Below are 27138 nucleotides of genomic sequence, written 5' to 3'. Positions count from 1 at the left end.
TGTTTAACATCAAACAATGGCTTGTCAGAATTACTTTGATTATACATGTTTCAACTGGACTACTCTGGGTCGGGGTAAACATGACAGACTGTCTTAGTTCATTTCGAGTAAACTTCATCTATTTTGTAATCCTTTTGTTTAGGTTTTAGAATCTGAATCGGTTTTGAATAATTCTAGCATTTGTTCTTTATTTGACTAATTTTCGAAATTAAACATTAAAAGACGAAGTATACCATTGCCAGTGTGCCATGCGGCAAAGCGTGTATACACTAGACAAAGTATACATCGCCATGAACTTAGACACAAAGACAGTGATCCCATTCAAGAGTGCTCTTAAAACTCACCTATTTCGATTATAAGAACAAACTTAAAGACCTAATAATGTTTCCTACCTTAAATATTTTCAGCTTTTTTATGTTTTCTAATTTAATGTTGTTTGTTTTTTGTAATCATATCATTATATATGTTTTTTATGTTATAGGTGTTGTCTAATGTTGTAAAGCGCTTAGAGCAAAATTCCTCATTATTATTATTATTATTATTATTATTATTATCATCATCATTATGCGGCAAAGTGTTTATATTAAAAAAAGGTAAGAAATAAGAATACAGAGGCTAAAGCAGATGTTTTCAACACATATAGTTTCATGTTACTTTTCTTTAGAACACCTTCATGGTCAGGAAAAGGGAATAATGCCCCGATATTTTTCATTATATACTTTAACAGGTGTAAGCCAGGTGTGATTCTATCGACATGGGTTGTGGGTCATCATCTGAAGTACAAGACACCAATAACAATAACAACAAGAAAATCAACGAAATAAATACCAAGTCAACCAACAACAATAATAACAAGAAAAACAACGAAAGCAATACCAAATCAAACAATAACAATAACATACAAAAGACTGCAGAAGAAGAGAAAAACATAAAACGACAGATTCCAGAAGAAGAGAACTGGCAGGAGCCGGAAAATGAAGACGTGAGTGTTAATAGTTGTGGTTGTAGTAGTAGTAGTAGTAGTAGTAGTACTAGTAGAGGTACAGTAGCTGATATTGCTGTTATTTTTATTGTATTTATGTTTGTTGTAATTGTAGCAACAGCATCGATGTTAATTATTCTAATGATGATTATGATAATAATGATGATGATGGTTAAAACCACCCGTAACACAGGTAGAGGAAAACGCATAGCCATAGTCCACAATCGTACTCCGTTTCCCATTATCGCAATTGCAGTCATTGATTCAGACAGACGTAGTAGAGCGGCTTCGTTGGGGCAACAATGACTGCTCTCCACGATGACCATGTGATGTCAACCGTGTACTGTGGAGACTCAATCGAGATGGCAGAGCTGAGTATATGGCTGTGTTCGCTTATGCTGATTTTTTAAAATTATTGTTGGTGACCATCGAAATTCACGTCGGGTCTCATCATCGATCGATTTAATATCGTGCCCGCCCGTGGCAGTTCAATATCCATCATTGTGGTGCGGCTGTCAGACGAAGACATGAACAAGTTATTCGCGTAGTCGCGCAATCGACGATGGATCTTTGCTTGGGGAAATCGTGGTGCATCCTCACCAATGTGCTATCTCACACGTTGACGTTGATATATTTCAATTTCATAGGTAAATTCCTCTCACGTTAAAAATATTCAAATTTGTCACGAAATACCTATTTGAGCCACCCTTCAGATAGTTTCGTGCCAGAATGTAGCTTGCACCTTTCCGTTTCATGCTGTTTCCAGTCGCTGGGCAAAGACTTGGCAAATTCTACACTGTTCACCACCATTTCGATCCATCAGCGGCCTCGCTCGTTAAATATTTCAGGCAGTGGTTTATTTGTCTTGCGCTTAGATGATTCTGGAGGATGCCTCATTGTCTCTTCGACGACTTGCGTTCTCCTCTGTCGCATTCAGTCGCATTAAGTTTTCTTTTGGCTTTCACAATCTGTGCAATCTTTGGAGTTTCAACAAACTTTCCCGAATTGCTCAAGTACCCATAAGGATACATACCGTCACGAGCAAGCGATTGAAATGGTCCATTATCAGCACAGCGGAATAGGCGAGTAATCTTAAAATCAACCGTTGCTTCCCGCTGAAAGGACTCTCGCTAGTTTGTCGAGACTGGAATTAGGGAATTGCGGTCAATAAACTGCAGCTGCCCGCGCCTGAAAGTCATGTATTTGCCCATATTATTCGGGGAAACACATCTAATGCAGCTGAAACTCATTGCATAATCAAGTGGCTGTCATATACAGGAAGAATATAACGCTCGACCGGATATCTTGTTTTGACGGGGTAAATTCGCAAATTGCATGCGGCATGTTCGCTCCTCAGTTTTCCTCAGTGATGCGGCTCTGATTAGGCGCCTTTTCATTGATGGCTGATGAAGCCGTCTTGCTGACAGCTTCTTCATTAACCCAGAAATTAGTGGGCACGGAAACCTTGCGCGTGTCATCGCGAGTAATAATCATGCCAGTGGGCGAGGCAAATCATTGCTAAACCCACTTCATGGTAATTTCGAGCGATTTAAAGAACACCTCAACCGAGTCATTGCTAAGGTACAAGATTGATCGTTCAGTCACTCCTATCACATCGGACTACAGTGTAATAAAAAACCGCAGGGAACTTGTTCTGCAACTTACGCCATGTTTGACGGAACCCCTCGGAGCGGTCTTATATGGCCTGTTGTTAGTTGAGATAGTATTGTTAGTGACTGGCTTATATGGCCTGTTGTTAGTTGAGATTGTATTGTTAGTGACTGGTCTTATATGGCCTGTTGTTACTTGAGATTGTATTGTGAGTGACTGGTCTTATATGGCCTGTTGTTGTTACTTGAGATTGTATTGTGAGTGACTGGTCTTATATGGCCTGTTGTTACTTGAGATTTTATTGTGAGTGACCGGTCTTATGTGCCTGATGCTGTTTGATATTGAATTGTTAGTGACTGGTTTTATATGGCCTGTTGTTACTTGAGGTCGTAATGTTAGTGACTGGTCTTATATGGCCTGTTGCTATTTGAGATTGTATTGTTAGTGACTGGTCTTATACGGCCTATTTTAACTTGAGATTGTATTGTTAGTGACTGGTCTTATATGGCCTGTTGTTACTTGAGATTGTATTGTTAGTGACTGGTCTTTTTGACCTGTTGCTTTTTGAGATTGTATTGTTAGTGACTGGTCTTATATGGCCTGTTGCTATTTGAGATTGTATTGTTAGTGAATGGTCTTATATGGCCTGTTGCTATTTGAGATTGTATTGTTAGTGACTGGTCTTATATGGCCTGTTGCAATTTGAGATTGTATTGTTAGTGACTGGTCTTATATGGCCTGTTGCAATTTGAGATTGTATTGTTAGTGACTGGTCTTATATGGCCTGTTGCTATTTGAGATTCTATGTCAAACATACAATATCGTGTCCCTTTTACACTATACGACAACCGGTACACATCTTTAAGAAAAAATAACCTTCTTGATTAAATGTAATAGTACAATTGTTTTAGTAGCAATTTGGTCAGTCAGGACATTCATAATCATGTTTGAAAACGATGTAGGAACCGAAATTTGATGGGTGTTGATTGCAAACCAAAATTAAATGACAATCGAAAGTTTGTTACAGCAAATGTCACTAAACAAGACTATAAGTTTGCCTATTCCCCCCCCCCCCGGTACCGTTTGAATGTTGAAACGAACAAAAAAAAAAAAAAAAAAAAAAACCACATCGTTGCCAGTAAACTCAGAATTATTCAGACTTTATGTTTAAAGTTGTTACGCTCTGAAGTCTGTCAGGTATGACTGCTCTGTGATGTTTCTACAGTTTCACAATGTTCACCTTATCAATCCGCCGAGATATGAGTTAACAACAATAAAAACAATATCTTCACTTGCGTATGAAAATTAAAATTTGACAACATACACAATTAAAATCATTTTATCCTCAAATTAAATTTATAAAAAGTTGTTGTCCTAAACCTATTGTAAAGCTTAGGAATTAAATTCGCTTTGGCACAGAGCGGATAAAACAAAATCCATGCAAATTGATGGTTTCTGCCTTAAAATATATAGAGTAAAGTAAAATCTCCATTTGTGGTAGAAGAGGGTGCTGAGACCATAATATATTACTTCACCATTTCCAGCCTATATTTGACATTCACGATACAGTCTTACTATGGTTCAAGTCCTACTTAGTCAACAGAACAAAACTTGTGTCGAAAAACATTCCAGCACAGTTGATGTTTGTTTTTGCGTTCCACAAGGCTCTGTTCTCAGCCCCGTTTTCTTCAATCTATACACCTATCCGCTCTCAAGTGTCATAGCTCGACATCACTGTGTCACCAGTTGTATGCTGATGACATTCTAATACACAAATCTAGTTGCCCAAGTGAAGCTGAGGCTACCATCCAAGACACTGAGAGGTGCATTTCCGATGTGAAGCCATGGATGGCATGTAACAAGCTGCAAATGAATGATGATAAAACTGAATACATCCTGATATCCTCGCAAAGACATTCTAATTCCCATCCTTTACCTCATATATTAAGTATAAGTAATACCAACATTAAATTCATACAGTCAGTACGAAACCTAAGTGTCATTCTCGACAGTACTTTTTCATTACACCGACATGTACTGAACAGATGCATGAATGCATATCTGGAACTGAGACGCATCAGCTCCAGTTGCAGTTTTCTTTATGTTGATGCCACTAAAACACTTGCGTATTCCTTAGTACTTTCAAGACTGGACTATTGTAATTCGCTTCAGTCAGGTTCGCCACAGTATCTACTACAAAAACTTCAAAACGTTAAAAACCTGGCTGCTCCGATCATTACAGTACGTTTAACTGAGCACACCTCCCCCGTGCTCTGTATCTTCACTGGCTACCCGTTCAATCTAGAATCATACACGAAATCTGTTCACTATGCCATATTTCGCTGACTGGCTCCAGTCCAATATACCTACATATCCACACCCGGTCTAGAAACTTACGCTCCTTTTCCGACACTCGCATTCTCATTGTTACCACTGTTAAAACGAAGGCATACGGACAAGTTCTATTGCGTTCCATGGTCCAGCTACTTTCGAACGAATTGCCCATTGATCTTTAACACGGGGACACTTTGAGTTCATTCAAGAGTGCTCTTAAAACGCACATATTTTGACTATAAGAATAGACCTAAAGACTTCCTGATGTTTACTTTTTTAAATATTGGATGCAAATTGTTTTGCTTTGTAACTTCATGGCTTTTTTTAAAAAATCTTGTCGTTGTATATGATTTTATGTGTTATCTAATATTGTAAAGCGTTTTGAGCTTCTAAAGATTAGGGGCTGTACTAAGTCCACATCATCGTCGTCGTCGTTATTATTATTATTATTATTATTATTATTATTATTATTATTATTAGTAGTAGTAGTAGTAGTAGTAGTAGTATATAAGGCAATAATTTAACGAGCAAAATATTCTATATGTATACTAAAAAAGTGTAAATCCTCTATTTCAGAATTATTCTAAATGTAACACTCGTAATAACACCTGCAATCGGGTTTCTTCCATTTGTTTGTTACAAAGCTGCAGCAATAACATTCAATTTTAATTTTGTAGACTGATTTTTTTAAAACGTAGTCGTGTGTTATTTTCAAGACCTATCATGGTATAAAACTGTTCAACGTGCATCTGTTCAGATGTTCGTCAGCCAAAATTTACAAATCTGGCATGTATCATCAATCACCTCTGAGTTATTATCCAAGAGTCAATCAATGTTATTCGACTAGCATTGGAAAGAGACGACAATGTTACGAAAGATATGAGAATGTTGCGAAAGATAAAACCTCTATGACTAATTTTTAAATTATTCTTTTATTGCAAATTTACAGGAATAAGATTAAAATTAAGTTCCTGTATTTCATTGATTGTTGAAACGTTGCCAAGTGTTATTTTCAAAATCTATCTTTATATAAGTATCTACTCTTCGCATATGTAATCGATGTTCTTCCGCCAAAAAAATGTACTTGTTTGGAAGTATCACATTTCGTTTCAGTACATTTGGACATGTATACTATAATACAATCAGGGCAGTACGGCGAATTTTAACCCGATGGCTGTCGTAAGAACGACTACTGACCATTGAATCGGCATTATTGTCCAGCAACTCGGACAAACCTGATGCAACATCATCCTCGTTCTTAAGTGTCCACTTCGGTCAATATAATCGTCCACAGTGGCCGATAGGTAAACCGATTCTAATTCCTAATTACTAGCATATACCACGATCATACGACATGACAATGCACGGGTGGAAATGTCGATAACTTCCACAAAGGCGCAATCGCATCATAAAATGGACAGAACTATTAAATTGGGGTTTAGTTCCCTACATAAGATGAGAGAACAATAATTGGGTGAAAATGGCATGTAATTCCATTTCAGTATTACCATTCCGAAAACTCTCGATAGGGATTTTTTATGTGAAGTCAAAACAATCTTGAAATACATGTTAGCTATAAATAGGTCCGATAAAATGCCGAAATTCCTGCTGTTAACACAATCATAAAATGCAGTATTACAGAGGTTGATTGTATATAGACTAAATACTTGTTTGGACCGAACAAATAATCTACTCTTGCATCGAATTTTTACGGAATTTAATGTAGGTGAATGGGTAATAGTTTCTGCTCCAGGGGCGAACTCCGTGAGTGGGTGGGCGGGTGGAGTCGTCGAAACAACCGAAACGTTTCATGGAGTAAGCTTTCTTTATAGCTATATGGCTAGTGTTATCAGCTGGAAACGCTTAAAATGTAATATCTTCCGGGGCTTCGCACTCTTGGGCACCCACAGTAGGTCCCATCCAACGTACCCCGTGCCTACTTGTTTATGTCCCATCCACACACTCACTCCACCCCACCGCCTTACACATCGATATGAAGCACGAGCAGCCTTGAAAAAATTGTTTTGAGGATCTGCCTGTACAGTAGAGCTTCGATTATCCGGCACCCGATTAACCATCAGTCTGTTAGCCGTCAGAGCATTGTACTCAAAAATATCAAAAACAGGTACATGTACATTTGCAGATATTATGGTTTTTTGATGACTTGGTTTATTGTATGCAACTTTTAATATACATATTCTATTATCCGTCTGTTCTCGTATCCGTCATAGTATCGGTCCAGTACCCTGACAGATAATCGAAGTTCTACTGTACTGTGCAAGTGATCTGTGCATTATCTTCACTACTGTTAGCTGAGTGCATATGATGGCTATGTTCTGTAAACGTAGCGGTTGAATAACCATCCAGCTTATTAGCATTGAGGTTTATAAATTCGGTTCATTTCATATTCCTCTGTTCACAAGCAAAACGCCAATATCGTTTGTTTGCAAGGATACACGTGATGGTTTCTTTATTTGCAATGGCGGATCCAGAAATATCGTATTTTGTGTGTGGATGGGAGTAAATAAGTAGGTGAGGGGCTTTTAGGATGGAGCCCCTAATTAGGGCTAAGGGTTGATGCCAACAGAAGATCCTTCTCCCCCTCCCCCATTCCCCCCTAATTGTATTTTGCCAATGTCCCTTGAGCAAACCCTAACTTTAGGTCTAGGTCAAAACAGAATTAGGTTAAATTTCCCGTTGTCTTTTTAATGCTGGAATTGATGCAGTTTATATTACTACAACTGTATAAATACAACGAACCGCATTATTTTTATGTAGTTTTGAAAGGTTAGGAGCTTTATAATCATAATCTGTCGTATTCAGTACAAATTCGTAAATAATCCTGCACTGACCAGTTGACTGCCTGATTACAAAATGACCTTAAAACAGATTTATTACATTATTTACGTGACTTGGCTCGCACAATATAGATGACCTAATTATTTGAAAGAGACGTCAAGGGATACTTGTGTTGTTTCCTGATTCAGGTGAATTCTATGCGCATGCGCATTCATAGTTATGTGCATAACAACGCCTGTAAATATCTCCCAATCTTTATATTGTTGAATAAATTCAGTGGTGGAACTAGGGTTCGATGCTCCCGAGGGCAATGTTCTTTAATGGCGACCCTAAATTGCCAGATATAAGATTTGTTATGTTGTTTCTTGCCATCCTCCATCCTCTGTAATACACTTTTTGTCAGGAGTTACCCCCGTTGCACTAAGGTGAGATGAAATCCTAAAACATTTCAGCTGAAGAAAGCCCTTGTCTGCACCCGGTGGTAATTGCACCTACCTCTCCTGATACCATTAATCGCGCCGCCACTGCAGAAATAACGATATCAGTGTCAGATAGAATAATATTAATTCTTTCCAGGTTAATTATGTATCACATATTGATGTTTCAGGTCAATGTTCCACCTACTGAGAGAGGATACCCCTTGGCTGCAGTACCACCCGGCAGAAAGGATGATATTTTCAACATTAATAACTTTCGACACATAGAAGAGAGGGCTAAAAACGTAAACTCATCACCGCATTCATCTAATGTTCATTCAGATATAGTTTGGAAATGATAAAGGGCCAGACTAATCAGAAAACAGATGTACTCAACTTATTGTTATTTAGTATAGAAGAACAATTTCATCTTGACTATATTTTGATAAATTTTAAATTATCACGGTAGTTCTTTTACGTTCATCACAGAAGTTCTATTACTTTATCACATTAGTTCGATTAAGTTTATCACAGAACTTCTATTACGTTTATCATGGTAGTTGTCTTAACGTTTATCACTTAGTCGGTACACTTTACCTATAGTGCGGGCAGTTTAATATGTTTGATATTATACATGTGAACAAATCACTTTATGTAATTCTGATTGGTCCAAATAAGCCCATGAAACTACTGTGCAGTAGTCTCTTTTGATTGGCTGCGATCGTGGGTTAACTTTTTTAACCCTGCCATCTAGAATTGTTTGTTTTCATTGAACATTTTTGGTCGCCATTTCTTGATTCGACTCGCAAAAGTGAATTGGGAAAAAATGGTATAGTCTGTTTCATTACTGCAAATTTACCCCCACAGGGGTTTATTATGTCATGTATAAACATATCATAACATGAAAATTGGCAACCCCCACAAGACAAGAACAATAACAAGTAAAACTACCGGTATTGCTCAGATGATAACGAGGGTGGGAGTAGGGATGGATGGGCGGTATATCTGTAGCATGGAATCCACCATATATACAAGCTTGGTTTAAAATTGATATTACTAAAGTAAATAAACTCATGTTTGCTCCCAGAAGAATGTAGACATAACCCGGTCTCCCGAACCGACAGATCTTTATCCAACCACACCATATTTACGCAGCAAATATGTGATTCAAGTCAGACTCAAAAAGAGATTTGTTTACGTCTTCTGTACAATCTAGTGTTCCAAATCAAATACTGCAAATATCCTGTCACATATACATTACAGAAAATATGTGTATTTCTGCATCCAGTGATCTTCTTTTCAAAAAATATCGCAACAATATACTGTTTAGTTGTGATGTGAAATTTGAACGTAAACATTGGCACTGTGTAATGTAGGCCAACTCGGGCCGGTGCTGTGCACCGTATCAAACAATGTGACATCACACGCATTGGACATTTTGTGTTGACATATGTTTTGTCTTTTGTAAAATGTTCTGTTTATTTGGATGGACGCTTATTCTTTGATTTTTAGTTATCAAAAATTTATAATATACTTTTACTATTTCAACTTTGTTGTGGAATTTTTTTACGCACAAAAAATGAAAGGTACAGCGGCTGTCAGAATGAACGTAACTATTCGTTCTTCTTTCTTTCTAAATAATTTCTACTAAAATAAAACTGATAAAAAGAATCCCAAATGGGTAATGATTTAACATTAAATTTATTCAACTCGTTTCATAAATTCAATATTAAATCGTTACCCATTTGAGATCCTCTTTTTATCACAGTAGTTCTATTACGTTTATCACTGTAGCTCTATTATGTTTGCTATCACGATGATCACAGAAGTTCTGTTATCACATAGTAGTCACATTTTTTCCTATAATATGTGACGTTTCGTATTTTTGATATTACCACACGTTAATATATGCCTTTATGTGATTATGAATGGTCCAAAACAGCCCATGAAATTAGTGTGCATTATTCTGGTTATTGATTGGCTGCGATCGTGAGGAAATGTTTTTAACACTGCCTTCTGGAATTTATTTGTTTTCAATGAACATTTTTGGCTGGCATTTTTTTAATGGACTCTCGAAAAGGAATTGATGAAAAATGGTCTCATATACTTCAATATGGACAATTTACACCCACAAGGTTTAGTTTTGTCATGTATAAAAATGGCTAAAACCACAAGACAAGATAAAAGCAATAACAACAGCAAGTAACACTATCGGTATTGCTTGCGTGGGGGTGGGGTTTGAGAGAGGTGGTATATCTGTAGCATGGAATCCACCCTATATACAAGCGTGGTTTAAATATTAACTTACAGAAGTAAATAAATTCGCCTCTCTTCACAGAAGAACGTGGGCATAAACCGGTCTCGAAACTGACGGAAGTTTGTCCAACCGCTTCATATTTACGATGTAAATATGTGATGCAATTCCGAGTCAAAATGAAATTGGTTTTCCATATTCTGTAGTCTACTGTTCCAAATCAAGCACTGCAATTATACGGTCACAAATACATTACAGTGTATAGGGGGATTTCTGCATCCAGTAAACCTTTCTTTCACACGAATATCGCAATATGAATGTGATGTTTAGTTGTGAAAGTGACACTTTAAGGTTATGTAAGCATCGATCGTCACCTGTACGGGTAGTGCATCAAACAATGCGACATCAAACACATTGGATTTTCTGTGCTGAAAAATGATTTTTTTCTGTGTAAAATGTTCTGTTTATTAGGAAGGACGTTTGTTCTTTGATTTATAGTTTGTAAAGAAAGTATAATCTTCTTTTCAACGTCAAAACTAGTTGAACTTTGGTTGGGACTATTTTTTACGCACAACAAATGAAAGGTGCTGTGGCTGTCAGAATGAATAAAATTATTTGTTCCTCGTTCCATCTAAATAATTTCCAATGAAATAAACACTAAGTGATAAAATAATCTCTAATGGTTAATGATTTAACATTAAATTTATGAAACACGTTGAATAACGTCTAGCTTTTGCTCGCCAAGGATCGCAATGATATTGTTTTATCATATATATATATATATATATATATATATATATATATATATATATATATATATATATATATATATATATATATATATATATATATATATATATATATATATATATATATATATATATATATATATATATATATATATATATATATATATATCTTGTTTTATCATTTATAGACCCCGCCCGACAAAGCCGAGACCTACGAGGCTCTCATCGACCATCTGACCTCCGGTTTGCAAACTGACCTTGAAAAATTGAGAGCTATTTTTATATGGCTCGGGTCGCAAAATATAGATGGCGCTGATTATTCGAACGTGACATCTAGCGACAGTCCTATTGGTTTTATGAAGCTTATAAAGGAAAGTCGAGGATCATATGCTTCGTTTTTCACTCTTCTGTGCAGGTATGTGGAGCGGTTTCGTGCTTGAAGTAATCATCTAAACCGATGGAGAAAAGCATGAGATCTCTGTGAAAACCCATGCGTTAAATTTACTTTGCCATCGTTGTCAAGAATAAAGTTAAATAGATAGTAAATGTATGATTTCCATCACATATGAAAACAAATGCATTGATTCCCAAAACCATTAAAAAATTTTGGGTTGGTTTTGTCCAGTTATCAGTCATATACTAAATGCAACACATTTATGTGATCATGTAATATCGAAACAATGCTGTTGTAAGACAAAGACCAAATGAAGCGCAACTAGACGTCTTGGACAGGTAAAAGGATTGCAATACACACGAAGAGATAACATTGACACAGCTTCAAATGCTTGGCTTAAAGATCCTGCTAGCAACCTCAGAAACTAATACAAAAAGCTGGAGAAATGAAAGAATGGAACAACTTTACGATACTGATAAAATTTCTTACTGAGAGGCTAATTATCAGTGTATATATATTAATTATGTTTCAAGCTTAAATGGGAAATTATTTGTTTTTGTTTTTTTCATGTACTTAAATGTACAAGTATAGTTGTATTGTCTCATTTAGTTTATAAATCACTCATGGTAATACTGAAATATATTAGTTTGTATTTCTATTTTCTTTTGCTGTGTTTTTTAAGTGCAATACAAGGCGTTTCATATTGCCCGCAAAAATCATGACAATCTTGTACATCGTGTTTATTTACTTCCTTAAACCAGGGCTGCTTAACTTAAACGTGTCATAATCTTTTATATCGTGTTCATTTAATTCCTTTAACCAGGGCTGCTAGGTTTAAACGTGTTATAATATTTTATATCGTGTACATTTACTTCCTTTAACCAATGCTGCTAAGCTTAAACGTGTCATAATCTTGAACATAGTGTTCATTTACTGCCTTTAACCAGGTCTACCAATGTTAAAATGTGTAATCTTGTACATCGTGTTCATATTCTTTAACCAGAGCTGCTAAGCTTAAATGTGTCTTAATCCGAGGAATTGCTAAGAGCGCTGCATATGAGGTGGGAATGTCCGAAGAAAAGTGCCAGACCTTGAAGAACTCGTGGACAGCGGTGTATGTAGAGAAGGGATGGAGGCTGGTGTTTCCTTTGTGGGCATTCAGGGCATTAGTCGGTCATTCTCTTGGTACCTACACAAAGGTGGAGGAAAAAGGTACCTTTGACGAAGTGCTTTATTTTCAGTATTTTTCAGTATTTTTAAACATAATGTTTCATTTTTATTATTTATTTCGTTTCACTTGAGGCAAATTTGAAAGTCATCTTAAATTTTTGCGGAGAAGGTGGGGCAGAAAATAAGAAATTGTCATATTAGGCCGGTCCTTCGAAGCAACTGTTTTGGTCGAAATTTGTTTACAGTTCTTCTTCAGAACAAAAGAAGAACCCCCATATACAGAATTCAGAAAACAACAGTAAAATATTGACCAATAATCATGCCGAATTCGGTGTGTATAGTTCTTGCATGAAAGTTTTAGACGTTGATTTTCTGGTCATTAAGAATCTCACAGTTACTAAATCCCGGAAAAAAGACAACATCACCTTTATTTCAAATGATACAAGGACAGGGCCGCTATAGCTACCTGATAACGAATGCCATGTCAAAACAAATGATCTCTATCCACATCAAATTGATTCATACGTCTACAAAACAGCAATTTGAACAGATCCCTGTATTAAAATGAAACATTCTCGTTAACAAAAGGCACATATATGTTAGGCTTTCTGAACAATGAAATAATTTTTTGCAGGACAAGCCGTACGACAAAAGGAACAGGCAGCATCAGGGGAGACTATCCGCCATCTGAACGAATATTACTTTTTGACGGATCCAGAGGAGTTTATTTTCATGGCTTACCCGGATGATAAAAAGTGGCAATTAATTGGCAGTCCTTGGTCCCTATCCAAGTTTATTGATGTTCCCGAATGCGAACAAAATTACTTCCAACAGAAGCTTGAAATCACGAGTCGATTCAGTGGAAGACTTCACACAGTGGATGGTGAATGTGAGGTGGCGATTCAGGATCACGAGGACAAGCTGAGTCTCAGCTATGAACTTTACTTCAACCACGTCGAATCTGGAAAGGATATTTCGCCAACGTTGCAACCAAATAAGTATGTGTTGATGATGTGGCAAGACAAGACTTGGATCTTCCGTGTTCGTTTTCCAGAGTCTGGTGTATACAAGCTCACCGTTATCGGAGGCTACACTCCAACAGACTGTGTAAAGTTTTGTTCTTTCAAAATTTTGTGTGAAGAGGCTAAAGAGGATTGCCAGCCTCTTCCAGCAAATCCTGATATTGGATATGGACCAAACAAAGAAACAGAGAAGGCGGGCATCCAGGCGAAATCTCACACAGCTGGGATTGTCAATATTTTAGCTTACCAAGAAGTGAACCTTTCCTTTCATCTGGTGAAAAATGTGGAAGTAACGACCACGTTAGTGCACAGTTCGATGTCTGAAGAACAACTGAAAACGTGTGTAAAGCAAAAGGTTGAAAACAGAAAGTTGCAAGTTGGAGTGCGTGTTCCGGAGAATGGGGAATATGCATTGCAAATGTTCGCGCGAGATAAAAACTCTAACAAAAGTTTCGCAAATGTCTGCAATTATCTTCTCACGTCCGAAACAAAAAAGAAGAAAAAGAAGAGAAACTATGAGGTATGTAAATTCAGTATTTTATCTCTGAGTGGTTAAGCATCTATGTTTACCGAATCCGATTTTAATCTCAGTATCCCATGTCTTTCCGCTATTGGAACATCACCTTAAATGTAACAGCTGATTCGTCAGTTATGTGTAGTGTAGCACTACGTTCCATCACTTCGTGTCATTGTTTGGAGTTATGTCCTTATGGCCTGTTCTCTAATTTTGTTATTTTTGCAGCAGTTTTATTAGTGATTGTAGGATTTTAACTAAAGTCAACAAGAAGCATTCTACTGAAGATACCTCCTGTTTTCCCATCCATATATATTTGGTTTCTGGAAAATAGTCCGAGCTCTTGTTAAGCATGAACGAATAATGTATTTGAATCCTTGGTTTTCGAACTAATTGCATTTTGGGGTATTTTGTTAATACAACAAAAACAAACTTGCGCTATCAGACCGGTGTTAGTCGTGCCAATCTGAATCCGTCCAATGGTTTAATGACCAATACTAATGCAGGGTATAGTTGTTTGTATGGCTATGGTTGAGTAATTATTTTTGTAGTACTATCATTTTAAATGTTCACGAAACATGTCCTGATAGCATCTGAAACTTGTCTTGATAACATATTTTCTAATGATTTAATGCGCCATGATACATTATGGACTGTGCTTGTAGAAGCAAAACGCTGACAGCTAAATGCTCAGAATGAAATTGTTTTGAGTAATTTGACCGCACTTACAAATCTGTATGCATTTTAGTCAATTTGTTGGCATAAACTATGCATCTAAGCTGCTTGTCTATAAATCTGGATGATTTAATTAAAGATTTTTGTTATTTCATCTACCATATATACTCGCTGGAAAGGAGAGTTCAATTACAAACTGCACAGATACAAACTTGCCATTGCGTATTGCGCTGGCAAATCCAGGAGTATGCAGTTTCTTAGGAGTAATCAGTATAACAAACAGCTTAGACCCTGATCTGTTGATGCGTTATGCAATGACAGAGCGGGATCTGTGAATAAGTATTTAAAAATTGTGTACGATCATTCCAAGTCTGGCCAGATCTGTGAATAAGTATTTTAAGATTGTGTACATTCATTCAAAGTCTGGTCATTTAATCAGATAACCACATGTGTTACTTCTTGTTCCGTTCACGTGAACCACCATGAACATTATGACATCTTTACAGAGATAACAGTCATGTTTTAGCTGTGCATTTAAAGTAGTTCCAATATGGCGATAAATACATTACATTCGGTCTGCCTTTGTCTTGGTGGAAAAGTCTGAGATATTGCAAGTGGGTCGGATGGAAGGTGACGCGGTAATTGAACATAATACCGTTTTTACTCACTTATAAGACGGTCTCTAACTGCCAACTGCACAGACCCAGATCTTCCGCCTCATTATGCGCCTGTAGATCTGCGTCTGTGCAGTTTGTTAGGAAAAATCAGTAGAAATAACTACAAAGACCCTAAGCTGCAGACGCATTATGATACGCCAAATCAGGATCGTGTCGTTTGCAGTTGGACTGGATTTATAAGCGAGTAATTACGGTGTCTGATATAATAGACGGTGAAACGTCAGAGAGAGAGAGAGAGAGAGAGAGAGAGAGGCTGTCGAGTATTAGATCTATTTCACCTGCTACTGATATATTCCTTCACTACATTCACACACGAGTCCTTCATTTGAGTACAGCAAACACTACTTTTTGTTCTATAAACATGTCATGTCACTGATTTGCACATAAAAAGTCAGATTGTTTTCAGACTCCAACTGAAAAGAACGCACGCTCAGCGATTCAGGAAAAAACACGTTCTCGAGATATTGAAGGTCTTGAGAAAGCCATAGAAAAGTTTCAACGACTAGAATTGGATGAAAAGAAAGGGGAACTGGTAAAGGCAAATGATGCGCTTGAATTCAAAAAGGTTCAACACGGTGAGTATCTGTTATATATTAGCATATTTAAATAGACGAGAGGGACTTACCTAAATAGTTCGAGAGACTAGTTGTTCGAGTCAATGTGGTATGACATAATCGTGATCATTCTAAAGGGCCTTAAGCACCAGTTCGAGGGATCCTAGCTGTCAGAGTTAACTGCACTGGAGAGATCTGATAAATGTACGCCGGATTATCTATAATTTTAAGATATACATTGTCTCGCTCAGATTATTAAAAATTAATAAGATTAATAAAGTACTTAGCATATGTCTAAAGACCATATAAGTTTCTTAATCACAGTAATTATTCATTTTTGTGGGCAAAAGTCAACAAAAGGAACCGTAATATGACATATCCCATGATTCCACGCGTATGTAAAGATCCATACAGAAAAAAACATATGAGCCTATACACCATTTGTATACTACTTACATACCCCGTATATAGTATGTTGTCAATGTATACGCTACTAATGGTACACTTTGTTTCCATAGTAATCAATCTATATCGAATGCATATAATTCTAAGTATGAAAAATCACTCCTTTCCCACAACTTGCCTGACACGAGTACCATGTTTAGTCGAAATGCCAAGATAATTTTGAGGGTTATGCCCCTGAAAGGAAAATGGGTACGGAAAGACAGACGAAAAGACATACAAATGTCTTTTAAACTTAAGTTGAACTCAGACTTGAAACTTAAAAATTACACAACCATGCTTTAAAATTTGTCTGTATGGTTGTAATCTAGCACAGCTGTATAATGCCTAAACTAAACCGTACACCCTCTTGCACACAACGTAAACTAGTAGTGCACGAGTACTTTGCTCGTTTGTTACTGTTTTGTTTCAAAAGTGTTGTGCACTTCTACTTTAAACGGAAAGCACAAAAAATCCCTTTCCGTAATGCTGAGTTAGATCGCATCTGTATAAATTAGGGAGGTATTCCTCAAACATTATGAACTCTTACGTTATGTTTTCGATCGATATTATTGAAGTTCATAGACTTGACAATTTTAACACGATGTTTTAATTTTTGTGCTAAGACAATTTCAAGACCATGGGCCCTGTTAAAATGTGGAAACTCTGATTTTTATTCATTTTATTCTATGAAGAGTTAAAATGTAGTAAATAAAAAAAAATTCTCATAAACGTTTGGTGTTTGCGAAGATAAGGAGAAATGCTCCATTAGTCTAACCCCTATAATTTTAGATTACATGAAGTCTGGAATAGGGAGACTAATTTTGAATGTGTTTAAACTAACGTAGTGCGCTACCCAGAATATAAATTTTCAAACACTTTCAATTTTAGAGCTTGGTGATGCAATCAATCGAAGACATCTGGAGACACTTGACAAAGCCATTCAACATGGTCACGAGTCCAGGTTTAAACCCAAACTTGAAAACCTCATAAAAGAAGCGGAGGACGTCAGGGATCACCTGAGACAGCTCAATCGGTTTGCGCATGACATTCTGGAAATGAAGCAGACGACAATCGCTGAGCTGCGAAGCTACAAAAGTCCCCCTGAAGTTGTGAAGGACGTCATGACTGGCACATTTATGATGCTGGGCGAAAGAAAAGATCAGCTTGAGGTATGGGCACGATTGGACAGATTTTCTCAACCCTCTTGTCTTGAAATGGCTAACACGGAATAATGCATAGCTGTTATTGAGTCAAGAGGCATTTGCTGTTATTAGAAAATAATATTACAATGCTAGGAGATACAAAAGCTTTATCCAATATTTGCCAGTTTTCTTACTATATGGTAATTAATTTCTAATATCAGCAATGCCTATTTTTAAAACAACAGTTTGCCAAAAACATTCAAAAAGTTTTAAAATTATAACCAGTCGCAATACAAATGTTTTTGAAGACCATGGTTATATATAAAACGGACATACGATTTCAAATGATACATTTCCTTCGTACATGAGAGCACTGCCTTCTAAGTGATTTGACCATCCTTAGTCCTTAAACACATTTTGTGTGGGAAAAAATCACGTATCATGCAATGTCTACAGTATGTTGCATTATATCATATATAAACCTTTTAAAATTATGCTTGTTGTGGTTTCTGTGGTGAGTAGATATAATATATTTTTGTTAAAAATATTTCTTAAACGTGTTGTCTTTAGGTAAGAAAGTAATTATACCCTGCCTTAAAACTGTCGAAAATAATTTCCATTAGCATAAGTATTGTTTAATGACGGGAAAGAATCAGAGTACAAAGATTCCAGGTATGTCACTGTTTACCACTAAAAGACGTTCAAAGCCGATTTTCAGTTTCGTAACATTAGATATAATCACTAATCACACACACACACACACACACACACACACACACACACACACACACACACACACATAAGTCCACTAAAGCGGTTTGAGGATAATTTTCTTTTTAGCGGAGTTGTTATGATATTAGAGTTCGGCTTTCGTAATCTAGTTTGTATGTAAAAACTCTGTTAACCACTGACTTCACACATTTGCTCAAAATGGTAAGATCTGTTTGTCTGAATAACACGTCTGTCGATCGATAATATATTAATGAAGCTAACCCGATTTCCGATAAATTGTAAACGTATTCTTACACTATTACTTAAACTCTATTACTAGCTGATTTTAGCAAGGTCACCGGTGTAGTTTTAAGGATTCCACTTTTGAATTTAGAGATCTCGTTTGACGAAAAGTATTTGAATCAATGCCATTTTTTGTCGTAAATGTCAGCAGATTTGTCGCAAAATAGGACAGCAGCAGTGGTAAAGGAATGAGAAGTATTGTATAAATTGTTAGTTCAGTCCACATAATAAATTGTGGTGAACAGTTTCTATAGATTTTTATTTCAGTCCACAATATAAATTGTGGTGAATAGTTTCTGCAGATTTGTATTAAGTTAACAGTATAAATTGTGGTGAACAGTTTATGTAGATATTTATTTCAGTCCACAGTATAAATTGTAGTGAATAGTCTTAAATTAGAAAAGATTTTACATATTTCCTTTATTTGACGAGATTCATTTGGTCCGTTGTTTTTATATACTTAAAAAAGGTAAATAGTTTATAAAAGCCTATACAAATTCAATTTTAAAAACATGATTGCTTGATAAATATGAAAAGTGCGAGCTTCAAGAGCTCTATTTAAACAAAACCTCAGCTCTCACAAATGTGCATAATTTATTTAAGTTTGCACATGTAGATACATTTTGACATAATTTACCTTGTAGTTGAAAGTTTCATAGTACTAACCTACACCTTAGTGTAACGGGGTAATTCTTCACAAAATTTATATTGGGTGAAGGTAGGAGGAGGGAGGTTAGCAACGTACATAAAATCTGTTCTTTCTGACAAAGTTGGGGCGCTAGTAAAGAACATAGCCCCCGGGCGCATCCGTTAGGGTGTCACTGAGGAACATTGCCTCCGAAGTCCTCGAACTCTTGCGCTGGCACTGGCTTCATAATTCCTCTTGAGTCAGTCTTCATTAGCCTTTTAAAGAATGTTGACATCTTCACCCTTTATCTGTTATCTACATGTTTAAGTTCACGTTTGGAAGGGTTAACCTTCCTAGTTGTTCTATGATATTTACCGTTCAATTCTGGAACTTAACCTTTGACCCGTTACTACATAGCCATGGTTGTGCTGTCGTTACACCCTTTACATACTCAAATATTTATAGCGTACTAATTTTATATTGCTGTTTACGACAACGCTTGTTGAACCAAGCATGTGATAAGTCAAAGCTCTCACCATGTGACAATTCTAAGAATGTAGCTTAAATCAATTAATCAAACAATGAATCAATTACGTCAGAAACATTTGTATTTACTGTCAACACGTACATATGATAGGCAGCCTCAAAATTTATTAGACCTCCTTTGAGTGCGAGTGTCAATTGTTATCGAGCTAGATTTTAAGCATGCTTAGTCTTGTTTAAATGGTGTTATGTCCCCTAATTGTCGCACTTACCCACTCTCCGTTCCTTAAACCAACTCCATTGTGACTTATTGGATTTTAACTAAATCTGATTTTTATTTTATTTCGTTTAACTAGCACTACTCCAGTTTTGCTCAAATACGATCGATCTTGGAAATTTCACCAGGAACCCACAAAATGCCCAGCTAGCATATCTGGTCATTCGGTAACCCTCAGATAGATAGTTCAGAGCCCCGTCCACTTTCATGGACAAAAACAAAACATTATCATTTGTTTCTTCTCACCTCTCATGTCTCTAAACTTTTCGCTGTCGTACAAAGATTATCATGTCATCTGGGCAGGTTTGCCAATTCACCTCTCACATCCTTTTTTGAGCCATGCCATCTGTTTATAAACAGTAAGGTTGGTATTTAAACGATTAAACTAAATTAACACGAAAACAACCGTTTCTAACTTACATTAATAATTATTACATGCTAATAGTCGCGTCAGTAATGTATTTCTTAACAAATATATATCAACTCAACATCACGTGGCTCTTTCTCTATTAGACTACACTCACCTAATTGCTATGAAAAGCGGGTGCAACCAAATCCTGGAATCGGCGTGTTGACTCTTGTATTATCAGGACATTACAGCCATTGAACTTTCTCTATTTGGTTGATATTGTTTTCTGAAAGGTATGGGAAGACCACCAATATTTGATGGGAAAACTTGGAAAAGAAAGTCTCATCAGACGGGTACAACAATTTGACACGGTAAACGTGCAACCTGAAACTTTTTCCGAAGTAGAGGAGCTCATAAAAGATCATGACGAAACGAGTGCGAGGCTTGCCAGCGCTGGCTGTGGCACATTTTACGTCTGGGTATTTATTATTTTATTGTATTATTTTTAAAAATTTTAATTTGTATTTGTTTGCATGACTAACATCCGATGTAACAAGCAATACACATACAGCTTCAACCAACTGATAGGAAGCCGTCTTTTATACACGTATGCAACACACATTTAATTCTTTTTATTTAGAGAAAAGATGATATTTAGAATCTGTATGTGATTGTGAGATGGGATGAGGGGAAGTGTGTGTGTGTGTGTGTGTGTGTGTGTGTGTGTGTGTGTGTGATTAGGTTTTATTTACGTAGCTTTAACACTTTTTCAGTCATATCGTTTCGATGTCTGCAGTGTTGCAGTTTATAGTGATGTCTAGCAATGGCGCATCATGCCACAGACATGTAGCATGATGTCCCACCCAGTCACATTATCCTGACACCAGGCCGACCAGTCCTAACACTAACCTCTTAATGCTGAGCGCCTAGCGAGGCAGGTGTTAGTACCATTTTTGTAAGTCTTTGGTATGACTCGGCCCGGGATCGAACCCACGACCTCCCGCTTCCGAGGCGGACGCTGTAACCTCTAGGCCACCGGAGCGGTCGATGGGAGAATGGGTGGGATATTGATTTGATGATCAGAAATATCACCGGGCCTATTTCACCAGCCAGACGTGTTCGTTGCCTTGTTTTGGTTCAGTTATAAACACGAAAGGTGCCCCCCCCCCCCCCGTCATATCCTAATTCATCAACCCATCCCATCAAGCGAGCCCCCCAAACATTCCGATCATAGCGCCAAAATACAGTCTTGATAGTTCGAAAACAACAGAAGCTACACCAAATAAAATTATCAAGCCCAAAATTTTCCATACGTTACATTCTATTACCAACTTACAACCGGATGTAACTTTTTCACACTGGAGTCACCTCCCTTTGGCGATTGGCAAATCGACCAAATAAATGTGCTCTTTGATCAAGCAAATCACGTGCTCAGATTTCAGAAGGCAATTTTTGCAAAGCATTAACCATCTAAATCTTTGAATCCCACTTTCATTGTCCTGGAAGACCACACATTCACGATTTGTCATTGTCAGGTAAAGGTAAACGCTTGAAGTTGTGAAACTGATTTACCGGACTCGAGGAGGGAAATTCCCACACTGAAAGGGGATTAACTCTTGATAAAATGGTCGGAAGACTGAAACTGTCTAATCACACACACACACACACACACACACACACACACACACACACACACACATATATATATATATATATATATATATATATATATATATATATATATATATATATATATATATATATATCTGGTTAGAAGAACTGAAACTTTCTAATCAGCAAATCTTGCACTATTTGCATATTGAATTGCACCGGTCATTCGCTTCAATTATATTATTGCATTCTTAAATTGTGCAAGATGGTTCATGATTTCAATCAGCGCCGCGTGCAATAACGTGGTGAAAGTCATCACCTTGTCTAAAGGTTATTTCGTCATGTATGAATGTGCCTTTCTAGCGATGCTTAAGAATCATCACTTACGAAGCTATATTATTACAACTTGATCGACTTCCTATAGCTATTTACTTTTATGTTACCTATGTTGCGATATTTTTCGAAGATGATTTATGAAATGTTTATAAAAGTAAATGAAACGAATGATTAAAGCAATTGTTGGGTGGATATGTGTTCATATACATATTACGAATGCTTCCGAATTCTTATTTTGTTTTTGAAATTTTAAATGTGTTTTTAAAATTATTTGCTGACTACAACTGTTTATGATCTGAGTTGTCGTAAAACAATACCTAACTTCTATTTAAGGCAAATGCATGTCAAAGTCGTTCATTTATTAATTTGAATCAAGTTATTTCCGATTTAGAGTTGATATCAGTACCCATATATTTTTTTTCAACAGTCATACGTTAGTTAAATAAATAAATAAACATGGGAACGTCTGGCAGCATTAATTGCATGCATATATAATTTATACTGAGTGCATTTTTCTTGCAGCTAAAGAATGTACTATCAACTGTGGAAAAGAAACCAAGCGATCAATAGTCCGAGAGAATCGAAGATGTTAAGTTTCCATTTTCGCATGCGCACAAATTGGACGCTCTATTTCACGAACGTACAACATGGCTTCCTGTCATATTATCTTTTACTAATTTGACGCGAACAATTGAAATCATATAGTTAGAAAGTACGCAGAGATTAAAAAGGACTAAAATGTCCCATTTTCTTTTAGGTACGGTGTATATTACAGCTGTGATAATAGTCTTGTAGTTTCTCTAGTTTCACTAGAACGGGAACGATCTATTTGATACATAATTTTAATTAAGTTAATTTTAAATCAGTTTAGTAATCAAAGATGCATTATTTATTTGAGCATTGTAATAACATTGTCATCATTTCAAAACAAGATGAATCAGAAGTATCTTTTTCTTACCATAAAATTTAAATATATTCGTTTGAACTCAAAAGAGTGAAGAGAGAAGATAAAGAAAACGATAATATTATTTTTTACAGTAAAGGCATTCAGCAGTCGAAATGATGCTTCAGAAAGCACAAAGTTTGATTAAATTATATAGGATTAAAAAAAAGCTTTGTTGACAGCAAGAAGATTCATTATGAAACATCAGTTTCTATATAATCATAACTTAGTTTAATTGTTGTAATTATCACCATGTCCGGCATATTGCCATCAAAGATAGATAAACTATAAAAAAAATTGGCTTTTAATATAAATGTATGTGCAAACGACATGTACAGTGGCATACTAAATCAGTCGGATTATAACATTTCAGTTTGCCAGTACTGCTTCTCAGTTATTAAAGATTACCTCTTCATTTTCAGAAGATGCACAAGTAAACGTCTCAAATGTATTTAACGGTGACTAACCAGCATTTATTGACAACTTGGTAGACCCGAATCGGCTTCCGCATAGTATGTCGGCAGACCCGGTTTTACGCAGCGAGCAAGAAAATACAGTAAAACACTCCAGTCATACTCCTCACAGTGTGTTAACTTCTACTAAAGCTTGGTAAATGCCACTTCCACCACAATATGATATTTGCTAAAAATTTGCAGAAAAAACTTTGCTCGATTTTAAATTTATTTCGAAAGAATTTACCAAACGTATCGGATCAAAGTGGAACTTTAACACTTATGTTATCCGATGGAGCGCTGTCTTACAAAACGAGTCAATCTTTTCATATACAAAATTCACGCTATGACGTGAAATAATGTTACAAAACAAGGCTGACCCCTGGGTCAAACGGGAGCAGTTTGACGTCCAGTTTGACATTACATGTTTGTCAGATGCAAACTGAAGTTACTTGACATTGTTCAAATGCGTCGATGGCTATTGGTATTTATTAAATATTTTATAACAAATAGCATTTAATTTCCTTTAACGACGACAATTACAAACATTTTTACACTCATGGCTGTGATATGTACAATAGCATACTTTTTGTTATTTTTATTTAGGAATGTTTTACAAAATAAAACGGTAAAATTCAACTAGATGTTTATTGAATGTGCCGATTGCTAATAGTCTTTATGTGTCACATTGATATAATCCCAAAAAGTGTTTTAGTCCAAAATATCGATGAGCGCTTTTTATACACGGATGTATATAGCAAATGTTTTGTATGTAAAGTTAGTTTCCCCTCTGTCATTATTCGTCCACTCTCATTTCTAATTTCACTGTCGAAAGGGATTTATGATTTTGCCTTACCTAGGCACTGTCAGAGTTGCCGACCCCGCCCACCCACCTCATGCTCAAAACCAAGCCTTAAAACCCAAATCCTATGAAGACATTTTCATTACACTTTTAAATAGTGACACAATTTAACTAATTTCCATAAAACAATATTTTGTTTTAAAGAAAGCCAGATTTTGATGCTTTAAAGTCTGCCGCCTTCTGAATATGGCCGCCCTAATCAGCTGCCTTGCCTACCTAATGGGAAAGCTGCTACTGGATATGTAAACAGGTTTACTATTTGCGATGGCAGTTATACTGAGCCTTTTCAGATTCATGTAATTCGTATGGCAGCCAACAGAGATGAAGGAAAAATCAACATACTTTCTAACACACATGATTTCTGATTGGTTGTTTGTGACCGCATGCAGTGCATGCAGAGACATACTTAGGTTAAATGGCGCCCGGGGAGACGATGATGACCCAAAAGGGTTTTGTCCGGCCCCCAATCCCCCATTTAGTATGCTACTGACATCATGATTGTCTACGAGTAGTGCCACAGAAAATCAGATTTTCTGCTATTTTTATTCCAACTAATGTCACGTTTTTAGACTGAAGAAAACTGCTTTTTCTAAAGATTTTTTTAAAGCGTTAGTAGTGTCTTTTATGTTTGCAAACATCTGTTTTAAAAGCGTTTCTGTTAAAGCCCAGTTTACACCAGTAAAACTATCATTACCATCCTCATATCATTTATTTGCAAAGCTTGTTATCTCGAGTAAATGATGATGGGTGTAATTGTTTAGACATAATAATTGATGAAAATACTTCATTAGGCGTCAAGAATCACCACAGTTTTTTTCTTCTTCTAAAATTATCATCTCAATAGCAGCCTATACTGTACCAGTAAGTAGTACTAGCTTTTTACTCATATTATGATCTCGTTCCCAGTCTATACTGTACCAGTAAGTATTACTAGGTTTTACTCAAATTATCATCTGGTTCCCAGTCTATACTGTACCAGTAAGTATTACTAGGTTTTACTCAAATTATCATCTGGTTCCCAGTTTATACTGTACCAGTAAGTATTACTAGGTTTTTACTCAAATTATGATCTTGTTCCCAGTCTATACTGTACCATTAAATATTACTAGGTTTTACTCAAATTATGATCTTGTTCCCAGTCTATACTGTACCATTAAATATTACTAGGTTTTACTCAAATTATCATCTAGTTTCCAGTCTATACTGTTCCAGTACGTATTACTAGGTCTTACTTAAAATTACCATCTTGTTCCCAGTCTATATTGTGCCAACATGTATTACTGTCGATTTTATTCAAATTATCGTATGTTCCCAGTCTATACTGTACCAGTAAGTATTAAATTACAATCTCGTTCCCAGTCTATGCGGTATTAGTAGTGGAAGGTACCTGATTAAAGAACTTTGAAATATTTACTAATAGTTTAGATGGAAGGTATTTAGTAATATATCTTGTTTCATTTCCCTAAGGAACCACGATTTGGCTTGACTCAGCTATTATTCCAATTTATCATTAAAGATTGGCCATTAATGTTTAATATACATCACCTAGCCTATGCAACAATTTATTTCTTAACATAATGGATTTAGATAAAGACATTCCAATTAGAATATTTAGTTTTAAAAGCAGATATTTCTTGCTAAAGGGTTTCCACGAACTTGAACTCCTGAGTTGGCATTCTCGAATGTTGTACGAGTTATTTCCCTTAAAGTGCCTCACTACTCCAATAAATAAACATTATGAACAAATAAAATAGGATATATGCAGAAGAAGAAAAAAAAATCATTAAAACTTAGACACATAACGTGTTGAACAATTTAATAATCACAAACTCCTTTTCTTGATTTTGATTACTGGTCATTAGACACTTAATTAATAAATGTTTTAATTACAATCGATCAAAATTAACATTCATCTTCAGATAAAATATCGATATGAATGAAAATAAAAATAAATTTACAATCCAGAAAAAATGTAAGTTTGAATTTAGTTATAAAAACTTATGTTTCCTGCACATCAACTCGAAAGTGTCCAGTGATATTGCCTACGGTCCATGATATATAATGCTAAGATTTGAAGAAAGTTAAAAAAAAAATCAACGTTTAAATTTAGATGCTGCTAAAATTATTTAAATAACAACCGTATATATTCGCTTATAAGACGAATCCAAATGCAGACTGCACAGGACCAGATCTGCCGTTGCATAATGCGCCGGCAGATCAGGGTCTATGATAAAAACAGATTATTTCTTGCAGACGGACACAACTTATAGGCGAGTTTATATGGTAAGCAGATGTTTGCACACTATCTTCCATATCTTATAACGTTACATTTGGAACCAAAATTACCTTTTATGGATATTAAAGGAAACGAGTAACCAAAATTACTATTTATAGGTATTACAAAAGACGAGTAACCATACTCACCATTACTGTACGAATTTTTAAT

The 27138-nt window shown here is 36.1% G+C and overlaps 1 protein-coding gene across 4 annotated transcripts in view; it reads left to right on the top strand.

Moving 5' to 3' along the window:
* LOC149801527 (lim and transglutaminase domain protein ltd-1-like) overlaps positions 1–24469 on the top strand; it is a 45134-nt gene extending 20665 nt beyond the window's left edge. For all 4 annotated transcript variants that reach the window (XM_089955699.1, XM_089955703.1, XM_089955702.1 and 1 more), the window contains exons 2-10: positions 728–982; positions 8334–8447; positions 11334–11560; positions 12543–12751; positions 13344–14251; positions 16004–16172; positions 17484–17764; positions 20782–20967; positions 22958–24469. In XM_089955699.1, coding sequence (XP_089811825.1) covers positions 755–982; positions 8334–8447; positions 11334–11560; positions 12543–12751; positions 13344–14251; positions 16004–16172; positions 17484–17764; positions 20782–20967; positions 22958–23005 — 2370 coding nt within the window. In that variant the 5' untranslated portion in view covers positions 728–754 and the 3' untranslated portion in view covers positions 23006–24469. The remainder of the gene's footprint in view (positions 1–727; positions 983–8333; positions 8448–11333; positions 11561–12542; positions 12752–13343; positions 14252–16003; positions 16173–17483; positions 17765–20781; positions 20968–22957) is intronic.
* Positions 24470–27138: the final 2669 nt, after the last annotated feature.

Source organism: Sinohyriopsis cumingii, chromosome 4 (genome assembly GCF_028554795.1).
Source record: "Sinohyriopsis cumingii isolate HCF-2022 chromosome 4, ASM2855479v2, whole genome shotgun sequence".
Taxonomy (NCBI): Eukaryota; Metazoa; Mollusca; class Bivalvia; order Unionida; family Unionidae; genus Sinohyriopsis; species Sinohyriopsis cumingii.
This window is presented reverse-complemented; position numbering and strand designations above follow the sequence as displayed.